General features: G+C 34.0%; 1 protein-coding gene across 1 annotated transcript; it reads right to left on the reverse strand.

The window, feature by feature from the left end:
* Positions 1-6,001: 6,001 nt before the first annotated feature.
* Positions 6,002-11,872, reverse strand: LOC112599345 (transcription factor Sox-11-like). Its single transcript, XM_025346215.1, has 2 exons — positions 11,037-11,872; positions 6,002-7,607 (listed from the first exon to the last, which is right to left on the reverse strand). Exons 1-2 carry the CDS (start codon positions 11,160-11,162, stop codon positions 6,204-6,206), a joined length of 1,530 nt encoding a protein of 509 aa, XP_025202000.1. The 5' UTR covers positions 11,163-11,872; the 3' UTR covers positions 6,002-6,203.
* Between the last annotated feature and the right edge of the window lie 649 nt (positions 11,873-12,521).

A 12,521-nucleotide genomic window follows, 5' to 3' on the forward strand; every position in this document is an offset into this window, starting at 1 on the left:
ACTAACTAAATTATCTGGATTTGCCCGTGTGTAGTTTGTTCTTTCTCAAAATTGTACTTATTTTTATCGAGTGCTAAATAGTAGTAGGTAGTAGCTGAATAATAATTAAAACAAAAATATAATGATTCTATAATTATAATTACAATTTGTATAATTTAACTTTATTTAATGACAAATGAAATTAAATTGTGAATAATAGATCACTTGTAGGAATTTATTACAACTCGGTGAAAAAAAAATTGGAAAAATGTTAAATAGTGTTGTCAAAAAATGGGATCAAAATAGGGAGTTTACCAATTGTGCTTAAAATTACTATTTTATATACCAATTGCACTCTTAATATTTTAGGGTCAATAGACCAATTATTGCGCTCTATAGATTTTAGAGTTTATAGACCAATTGTGCTTAAAACATTTTAAAATACTTAATGAAAACTCATTATAGTTAGTTATAATTATATAATAAAAGAATACTCACATCGACTTTTTTGTGAGTATAAATACATAATATAATATAAATAAATAAATAAATATAGTCAATTATTCAAAATTAAAGTTATATCAGTTACATAATTATTCATATTTAAACTTTTTAATATAAATAAATATAGTCCATTTTTCAAAATTTAAATACAATCGCAATTGGTTTACTGACCCTAAAATATATGGAGTGCAGTTGGTACATTGACCCTAAATAAAAACTTTGATTTCAAATGTGATTTCAAATGTATCCTCGTCATCAGGTAGATCACTACTGAATACTGTTGTAGTGTGTAATGCATATATTATCATGTAGAATTTAAATTTAATGATAAATTATTAATAGGTCATGGACTTACGGGTATATTGGGTTCATCTGTCATTCCACATTTCCACTCCAATCATATTAATTTAAATTCACTTATAACTCTAAATATTTTGGGTAAGGGTTTTCACATCATATTTATTAGAATAAACTATTTGAATTTTTTATAACTTTAAAATATTTAAACAATTCTTATTACCTAAAATAATATCAATTTTATTTTTCATTCATTTTTAACATTTATAGCGCATATTTTTGTTTTTAACATATTATTATATTAGTTGTATTGTCAATACGATTATATTAAATAATGTTATAAAGTATAAAATATTTAAAAAATTTCAAAACAACTTTCAAACGTATTGTATTATATTACAGTAAAACTTTATCTGTATCATGCAATATCGCATTAAACATCGATAACATTACAATCTGCTGTTATTATTATACAAGATAGTTATAATAATATTTTAATGATTCGAATGTATTTTGACTTACATTGACTGCATATTTATAAATGTTAAGTGCGTATTCGGATTTTATCGCATTATTTTATCTTTAAAAAGCTAATTTATTTTGATGAGTTTTTGCCTTTTGGGCATATAAATCGGTTTCTTAATGTTATAGATATATACTTGTAGTACAAAACACTCGTTCGAAATTTCATTTTAATACATTAAAATACTTAAAATCTGTTTGTGCATTTAGCATACAAAACTATTGTAAGCAATCATTAAATTAAAAATTTTTTTTTTTTAAACCATTAATATATACAATATACTTTATAGTCTTCAAACACGAGTGCCATTTTTAAATAATTACTTCGGATACTCGGATTTCAGACACTTGAAGTATACTCATCAACAGTCTCACAGCTTCTTGCCATTTTTCAAACGTCCCTTTTAGATATTCCCGGTTATGATTTGTGAGCCTATCGATCGTTGTACGTTTTAAATAAACAGCGGCCGATTAATACATAGCTTTGACGCGTGCGTGCGACTTTCAAGGCAGCGAAACAATCGTAGGTAATCTCGTAGTGTAGTGACTCGAAAATTTGGGTATGGACCAATTGCGTCAAAAATAAAATTTTTATTTAGGGTCAGTGTACCTAGTTGCGCTTGTATTTAAATTTTGAATATTTGACTATATTTATTTATTTATATTATATTATATATTATTTATACTCGCAAAAAAATCAATTTGTTTTTTTTTTATGAAGAAAATATCGCAATCTGTATTTTGCTATAATTATAATTAACTAATAAGTTTTTATTAAGTATCTTAAAATGTATTGAGCGCAATTGGCATAGTATAAAATAGTAATTTTAAGCACAATAATTGGTAAACTCCCGAAAATTTTTACCAAAATAACAAATTGTAGAGTTTCGTCAGACGGTTCGATAATATATTGAATCGTTACAACAATAAATTCAATCAACAGGTTTTCTATTTGCACAAAAACACGACGACGGCGTTTATGATATCATAATACCTATTCCGGTTTATTATAATTTATAAGTGACGATTAAAAACAATCTCGTCGCTGCCGTCTGTAGGTATACGCGCGGCGTGTGTAATAATTTCCCCGAGCGCGCGCATTACTGCAATACTTCATACACTATATTATTTTTTATTACGTGCACGCGAATTTGTTTTTTACTTTTATTATTATTCCTTTTTGGCACGGTCGAGTGAATTACATTTACACGGAATGCGACGTTGTGTCTCTCCGCGCAATACCTATGTAACATATTACTGTATTAGCGACGACGGCACAGAGACACAACACTGCATCGCGGCCGTTATACAATATCATTACGTATAAATATATTATTAGTGTTGGGTAAAACAGCTAACGACGTAATTAAAACGGAAAACGAAAATAAAAATAATAATAAATTCGAAATCGACACACGCGGCAACGGTCGTCTCGACAATTAATAACAAACACGTCGCAGTCACGCGTAATACTGCACGCGCCGCTCAATAATAGTTTTAGATTAACATATATAATAAATATATATATATAAATACACTTACACGCGCACACTTATTATATATATATATAGAGCATAATATAAATAAATAATACGTAGCGCGTACAAGTTATTTTACAACTTTGTACGCTTACCAAAATACATTGTACGCAACAACAATATTGTACACGTTTTATTATTATTGTCGATTTGGCACTTTCGAATAGGTACGCCAACTACTACGTCGCCGTTTGAAATAATAACGCGCAGGTACCTCTGATAATACAACGGCAAAACGATAAATATCATGATATTATGATCGCAATGTTCATAATTTCGATCAACGATGGCGATATTAAGCGTAGGTACGCCATTCAAATATAGCATGTAAAAAATATAAAATCGGACGATATATATACCTCTGGGTACTTCACCGGCAGGGAAATGAAATCAATTTGTATCAAACTACCATATTTATTTTAGATTTAATTTTGACGGGTATTATCGTGGGAAATAATTGTTAACACGGCCACCCGATTATATGTATATACGTATTACATAATTGAGTTTGCAAATCGATAGGGTTGGGCGCGACTAAACATTATGAGACGACACCGCCGCCGCAGCCCGATGTGATTTTTTGTTCAACACAGCATTATTTATTATTATTATCGTAAAAAAATAATAAAAACATGTTTACACGTATGACTCAACGTTTTTAATGGCTGTCGCCGCCACACTTTGAGAGGTGTTTGTTGTACTTTTTTGTTTTGTTTTTTATTCGACGAGCAGCATAACTTTTAGTGCTCTTTTCGGAAAAATTGTACAAAATCGTTTGATTTTGCATTCGTAGCTCACCTCGTCATCGGGTCATCACGAGTGCAGCCTCTACACTCTTAAGACTGTTTTCATTTCTTTCGAGATCGTAAAAAAGATTTAAAAATGAAGAATATCTAATGGAAAAGTCAGGTAGAAAAAGAAAAACACAATTGATTAACAATTATATAAATATAATTTTAAGATATAAAAAAAGATTATACTTTTATAATGTATTTTTTGTACAAGCGCGCACGTTCGTTTTTTTTTATTTATATAAAATAACGCGATGCACAAATAATAATAATAATAATAGTAATTAAAAAAAAATAGTGTTAAAACTTCTTAACATCATTATACCGATTTACTTGCGAACAATATATAGGTACGGTACCATAGTCTACCTGTAATAATGTACAATGAGTAAATCTATATACAACACATTCACATCGTACGCATCATTATGTACATAATATTATGTATTTTAATAATAATAAACCAATTAATATATAAGTATATAAAATAGAAATAAGAAAGTATGGGGGGAGGTTTAATCATATTACACTTATAACGCTAATACATATATATAGAAAACAATATAATAGTAATAATAATAATGATAATAATAAGGTGAATAATATAATAATATAATGTATAATATTAGACCTTGTATTTTTTTTCGTTTTTATTTATTATTTTTTTTTTTTGTAAATACCTTAATATACATAAAGGTACCTGGTACATAGATATAATGTCATACATCTTATATTTGTATTATATATATATATATATATATATATATTGTATATAGATACATAATAAACATGACTATAGTGTATATTCTTGCACTTCAAAATATCATTTAAGGGCTAATATTAGGAAAAATATAATTAATTCATTACAAAACAATCTATAAATGCTTTGTTGAACAAGTATTCATCGTGTTTTATTAATGACGTTCAGAAAAGTTGTTGAAGTTATATATTTAAATTATAAAAAAAAATATTTTTTTTTGTTTGTATGAGATCAAATAAATTTTAGGGATTTTAATTAGTACAAAATGACTCGTGGGGTTCAAATGGTAAAAATGATACAAACACCACCGTATCGCTCGCCCTCGTTTCTCTTCATTAATGTACATGGTATTTTATTTTACACGATGTGTTATAATTATTACAGGTAAAAATCGAAAATAATCGTTCGTGGTTTTTTTTTCTTTTTTTTTTTTACTTTTGAATTTGAATAAAAAATACAGGTAAATCAAAATACGCTTATAATGTGTAAGTATCTAGCCAAAGCATAAAAAAAAATATGATGTTGAAAACATTCCTCTTTCTAATTCGGACAAAAGATTTTCATAATATATAATATACACACATAAACATACATATATACACACGTACGCGTATATATATGTATATATATATACACACATAAATATAATATTATAATTTTTTTTTGCTTTTTAATTTTCATAATCATCATACAAATGGAAGCACCCTATACTTAACAACACTTAAGCAACAGTATAATTATTTTTTATAATACAACGTGATAATGATTAAAATTTATGTTATATATGAATATATAAAAAACACCTAAACAAAATGTTCACACTTGGAGTAAAAAAAAATAACATTTAAAGACTATGAAGCAAATATTATAATTATCATTATTGTCTACTGAGGCTCTAGTATACTAACTAGCATACAATATAGTATTTTTACAATATTACGTTAATAGTGTTCAAAAGATTTTTAAAAAGCGATTCAGAAGTAAACCAAATTACATATAATATATTATAATATCATTAATTTTTACGAATACACGACAAACTTAAAAAAAAAAATAAACGTCGAGACATCACAAATTTTGATGAATTTTACGAGCAAAATATAAAAAGTCACGTCGTTTTTATATTAAATATATATTGTATATAAGCTTACAATGAAATATTCGACACGTATCGCACAATATAAAAAAAGTCTAATATATTTACACGATAAGAGTGAAATTAATTCCGATTGTCGTCTGCCGCCGACCAGTACTGTGTGTTGTATACATAAACGAATGTATAAAAACATAATAGTGGCAACTGCAGAAGTAGTAGTAATAATACAATTTTATGTATATATATCTTAGAAGACGTATACAAAAACAAACGGACATAAAAACTTACATGTGTGTGATTTATTACTCCAAACGCAAGCACGTCGACTTATATGTGTATTTTTTTTTCCTGCAGTATATAGATTTTCATATATATCTCAACATATCTATACATACATGCATACAATATATACATACTTGCACGCGTACGTATAGGTAGAATAAATATAACATGATACAAAAAAAAAAAAAAAAGAGAAAAACGTAATAAAACGAATAAATTAACTTAAAAAAAAAAAAATATATATATATATATATAACCAATCACAGCGGAGGACCTCATGTTTTTGTATTTATTGTGTGTGTGTGTTTTAACGGGGTAGTACGGGTCAGATACGGCGAACGACGACGATGCTGTCGGCGGGTTTGGCGGTGGGGAGGAGTGAGTTTGGAGCTAGCGGCGGTAGGGACGCATTTTTCTCCTCAGCCGTGAAGCACCTAGCAGTCGTTGATGATGCCTCGCACGTCCTCCCAGTCGGCGGTCACGCCCATATGGGAGAGTATGTCGGTCATGTCGGACGTGCACGTGAACTCGAGGTGCGAACCCTGCCGGACAGAGCCGTTGTCCATGTCGGATGATAAGCAGTCAATGTCCATCTTGAAGTCGGACGGCATCTGGATGAGGTCATCCAGGCACTCGAGGTCGGCCAGCGATGGGTTCTCGCCGACGCGGCCTAGCGCAGCCGTCTCCGATTCGCAGTCCATTGGCTCCTGTTTGATAGAGAAATACGACGATTGGGCGACGGCAGACAACGAGGACGACGACGGCGACGGATGTGCGGGTTCGGCCTTGACCAGAAGATGATCGTCCTTCATCAGGTTTCGGGCGAGCAGATCGGCTGCCGACTGATTGCTCAGGTGGTTGTTTAGGTTGTGGTGTTGGTGGAGTTGCTGGTCTATCTGTCGGGCAGACATGAGCGACGCGGCCGATCCGGGACTGAGCAACATGGCGTTGGCATTGGCGGTGCTGGCGTTGTTGTCACCGTCCTCGTTGTCGTCGTCGTCCACGTCGGTCAGCACTGTGATTGTGGCCGAAGTGTTGAGCGGGTTGAGCAACTTAATTTTGAGCGGCTTGACGACTTCGAAACACGACAGCGGCGAATCGTCGTAGAACGTGGCGCTCTCCGGCGAATTTGGCGAGTCGCATGTCGGGCTGGTCGGCACCTTAGCGTGTACCGAGGCGGGTACGCGCACCTCAGCCGTGTCCTTAGCCGTATCGATAGTGAAGTGATACTTTAATCGTTCCGTGTTCACCGGGCTCATTCTGTTCACCTGTATGATGCCGTTGCGTCGGACAAAAGACTTCGAAGACGACGTCGATGACGACGAAGACGATGAAGTTGTGTTGTCCTGAATCAACGACGACGACGACGACGACGAGACTGTGGAGTTCCTGTTCTCCACTACGCGCACCGTCTCAGAATTGAGGGCGGATGCGACGCGGGTGGACACGGTCACGGTGTTGCCGCCGAACTTTTTGCACAAATTCTTCCGGAATTTTGACTGAGCAGCAGCTGATGTAGTGGTCTTGGCGATCGTGACTGGGGCGGACGTGGTGGTTATGTTACCACTACTACCACTGTTCTTTGGCGTCCTTTTGCGAGGCCTGTATTTATAGTCCGGGTACTCTTTAAGGTGCATCAGTCTCAGCGTCTCGGCTTCTTCAATAAATGGTTTCCGCTGTTCTTCGGTTAGCGTTTTCCACAGCATACCGAGCTGTTTTGATATTTCCGCGTTGTGCATGTCCGGTTGATCGTGGCATATTCGGCGCCTCTCTATTTGCGACCACACCATGAACGCGTTCATTGGCCGCTTGATGTGGTTTGGATTATTTTTTTTTGTCTGTAACAAGAAAGAAAAAAAAATGCGCAAAATTAGTAAAAATTGGTCACATAATTCCACGTAACAGTGATACGTAAAATATCTATAATTCACTGTTGTCGTCTTTGGATGAACGACGGGACAACGTTATTATAGTACAATATTATTATTTATTAATATTTAATTGTATATTATATTATTACGAACGCGCACGTCAAACGGCAATAATAAAGATAGTATTCGTTGGCTAAACGCGTGTAAATAAATAAATAAATAAATAAAAAATAAATATCATTAATACAGACTTGCTGCTAAAAAATATAATTAAGCGGCGATAAATAAGTAAAACTAATTTAGTAGCATTATTTTAGGTTTTTTAGACAAGGAGAAATAATTTATATCAACCTTTTTACATACAAAAAATTATTTTTCTTCCAATTATTATCGGAACGTATTTATAATTTCTCCGACAAACGCCACGATTGTTTTTTGAACTATCGTATTCATTGGTTTTCCTCCGTTTAATCAAAAGAATACATTTTTATACAATTTAAAATCTACCGGAAATACTTTTGTGTACAAATATAGGTAATACTTTCAATAAAAAGTCATTAGTGTCGTTACCAACTACACAATGATTTGTTAAATGCGGGAAAGTATTAAATTATTATCAATCATACATTCATACTCCGTATATTTTAATTGTAACTTGTTTTCTTTTAGGGTGATGCAGCCGACCTAGGTTACACGCCTTTGAGCAAACCGGGGCAGAAATCCCCAGCCTCCAAAATCTCCATTTGGTCATAATACGAGTCTAATATGACTTCACTGTGGTAAAACATTATTATTATCGTAGCGGTGGAGTAACTGGCTGGTAGTAAAAATAGTAAAATAGTAATACAGAGCAGTAACAACAACAACAATGATAAAATAATAATAATAATAATAATAACATTGCCAATAGTATGTACGCGGTTCACCGGCGGCGTGCGCGCGGCGCTCGGTACCCGGCGGCGGCGGCGGCGGCGATTACTTTCACTGTCAAGGCGTCGTGCGAAGGCGATCGGTCGGTGGGGTGGCGGCGCGGTGTTGTGTAACAACTCAAGGTCATTAACGAGGCGCGCTCGCTAGTACGCCCGCAACCTCACGGAGCGCTTCCCTTCCCACCGACAACGTGACGACGGTCACGCGGAAAAGGCGAATGACTCATTGCGCGCGCACATAAATACATATAAACACACACACACACACAACTATACAACAACCTTCGGACGGGGCAACCACCTGTCTATCTGTGCGTCCGCGACCCCCTCGTTCTCGTCATCAAAGTTCGCTGCCGTCACACTCAATTTTTAATCTCGACCAGAGAAAAATATATATCCCACATAACTATCCATCATTGCAAGATTATCGCGCCTAGGAGGATAAAAACGAATAGGAAATTAACAAATTAAACGATCGGGGATTTTTATTTTTTATTTTTTTACATCGGAAATGATCGAAACGGATTGCTCGGCGATTCGACGATCGAATTTTGTAAAAATACATTTTCAGAATTGCGTTCGGAGGGAAGAGCGAATAACCAACCGGAAACTTAGTCTACGAGTATCTTCTTCCGGCAAATATCGAGACGCGAAAAAATACGTATTCAGTACGTGATCCGACCGCAATCACACACTCCAACTCATAACTACTCTTACCGGTATACGTGATATACGTACTCGGTGATAATAATTAATAATCAAAAATAATATAATAATTTTATCCAAAACCTTGAATGGTGTTTTGCCAATAACACGGTAAACACAATATTACTGAAAATATGAACATTTTATTTATAATATTTTATTTATTATTATTTATTATAATAAGTATATTTTTTTAGAAGAGAAAAATTATTTTTAGTCAATATTATACGACGAAATTATTTAGTAATATAATACCGAAGTCAATTCAAAAATTGCACTCGATAATCAGTCGAGATAATAAAAAACTAAAAATAAACGAATCAAATTGGACGATATACAAATGTAATAATAGTTATTAGATGGGCCTTTACATTTTTTAACTATAAATAATTAAATATGAATATTATAAAACCGTGATGTATTTTATTCCTGACCATATCATCTAAAAAATGACAGTTGAAAAGAATCAATTTTATCTTATCTTTTTATTTTGTTTTAATATAACTGCCGGGCAAAAGAGTTTTGCCATATACGGCATAGAACCAAGGTCTTTTGATTAAATATTTAAACACTCACGGACAAAACTATAATATACCGTGTTCACAAATTCGTTTCCGGGTAAATGTTTACACTAGCTACATTAGGAAAAATTAGTAGGTAAAATAATATAATTATATAAATTGGATATTATTTACAGCAGATGAGATTTTAATTAAATAATTAATATTAAGTATATCAAGATACTACATTTAATATTTTATTAATATAAATATTAAATATATTACAATTTTTATTCTAAAATTTGTTTTTATTAGTATAAATTAGATTAGACTTAAAATTGTTGGCAATGTTCAAGTTTGATATTTTAAGAACTAATTGTCTATAAATACAGATACTTCAAAAAATTATCAATATTTAACTTTTTACATTTTTTATGAGATTTTTTCTACGAACAAATTATTATTAAATTAGAATATATTAAATTTTCATTTTCATTTTTATGCAAAATAGAAAAATAAATACATTAAAAATAACATTTTAAAAAGTTTTAACTTGATTTCACTGGATGTGCAAATCTTGCACATCAGTTTAAAAATAATCAAATATGTTTTTTCCGAGGTTTTTTCTTAAGCGTATTTTCAGAAAAATCTATATCGGACATGGGTAAAATCTGCAATATTGTTATCTAGAAGGAAACAAAATTCCAATAATTAAATAATTTTGGTTACACCCTAACAAGTAAAAATAAATGACGCGTTAACTTCCAAAGTAACTATACAGCCGAAATACAATTTTATAAACTACGGCGTTGCCGGACAGTGGCGTGCAGATAAGATAACAGTCGCGTAAACGTTCGTCAAACATTTCTCGTAATCTCGGATGCACCAGGGAAATTTGGGTCACATTATTGCGATTTCAATTAATTTGATTTTAAAATTAACGAGATTCAGAAAATTAATATAATAATATATATATATACATTTTTACTATCATTATTATTAAATTACTATAGGAGATTATTTGTTTATTTTCGTGTTGTTATTGTTATTATTATTATTATTATTATTATTACAGTCGTTATTTTTACCACACGACAACTACCAAAAATTGAGATATCGATAATTTTTGATAATATAACTAATGCGCGATTATCGCCGGGAAAATCGTGCACGCGGAAATAAAAATAATTTTGGTAAAAAAAAAAACAAATCAGTTGGCTTGGGTAAAATACACTATTAATCAACAAGGAGATGACACGCACCTGTGTTGCATCGGAATACGGTGTCAGCGAATTTTCATCAACCAGTTGTGAGCCGAATATCGGCAGGGCCAACTTGTTATCCGACGAGGAGTCTATGATGCGGATCGTTTCTTGTTTAGGTACCATTTTGCGAAAAATGTGTTTTTATTGATAAACGCGTAGAAATACGTATCGTTGCGATCCAAAAGACACACGTCACACGTGATCGAAAAAAATAACGAAAACGCACCAAAAAAAAAAAAAAAAAAAATTAAATAAAATTTAAAATAAATTCAAAGTCTACACGCGTTCGAGCGAGGTAGAGGAAAAAAATATATTTTTTTTTCCGTCTAGCAAAACACGTCGTCGCGTAAAAAAAAACTGAATTAAAATATTTAACTCAACGATTTTGCCGACGACGAATAAAAAATAAAAACAAAATTTTTATTAATCGGCGGATGATAGGCACACGACTTGCAGTGCGCGCGATCTCTGCACTCGTGCAGCAGTTGTCGCGAGCGGTGAACGGAACACACTGGCACACGACCACAACGGTTACTACAACGGTCGAGTACCGTCGGCAAAGGCGGACGATCGCACACTGACTGGACGAACACTGCGCGGCGGCGTCGACGAGTGGCGACTGACGGCGGCGGCGGTCGTCTTCACTGAATGTCGCGGGGGGCGCGTTCACCACAACGCTTGTGCTGCTGCCTCCGGTCGGCGGCCGTTGCGCACCATGTCGCGTACTGCAAACGGTTGCGGGACGTGTGTGTGTGTGTGTGTGTGTGAGTGTGCGTGTGTGCGCGTTTGCGTATACCAGTAAGTCTGCTGCGCGGACCGAATTGAACGAGCGAGCGTGGTATACTGACGCCGGTTACGGCGGTCGACGGCCACTATAATACCGCCGTCCCCCTGCCACTCCCCGCTCGACCGTCGTAACTGCCGCCGCCGCCGCTGCGAAGACGTGTTCTCTCGCCACTAGCGCCCGCCGCCGCCGACGACGATATTATTGTTGTTATATTATTTTAATATATTATTGGGGCAACGCCACACGGCGGAATCCGCTCGCACTACGGTGCGCCGCCGCCGCTCGGCAATCACAGTGCCCGCCGTTGTTCGCGTATTTCGTCGCGACGATGTCACATTTCAGTAGTTGTTCTTTTACGTTTTTAAATTTTCACCGTCGTTCTGCCTCCTTAAACATTGTCGCCGACTGCATCGACGATTTCCGTTCAACGACTTATCGAGGGAACATTTTCCCACGATACCTTTAATCACTGTTATAACCGTCGTATAACACCGCTTACATAAAAAAATAATAATATCCCAATATGTAGTAGTGAACACATAATACGTACGAATTTTAAATAATAATTGTGTTATAAAACAGTTTTTTACGTTGTATAATTATTGGATATTTTTCGACCTCCGACATAACATCCGTGGGTGGGTGGGTGGGTGGATGAGGGGAGAGGATTCTCTCGGATTTATAAATATTCATTA

Source organism: Melanaphis sacchari, unplaced genomic scaffold, assembly GCF_002803265.2.
Source record: "Melanaphis sacchari strain LSU unplaced genomic scaffold, SCAv2.0 Contig50_pilon_pilon, whole genome shotgun sequence".
Taxonomy (NCBI): domain Eukaryota; kingdom Metazoa; phylum Arthropoda; class Insecta; order Hemiptera; family Aphididae; genus Melanaphis; species Melanaphis sacchari.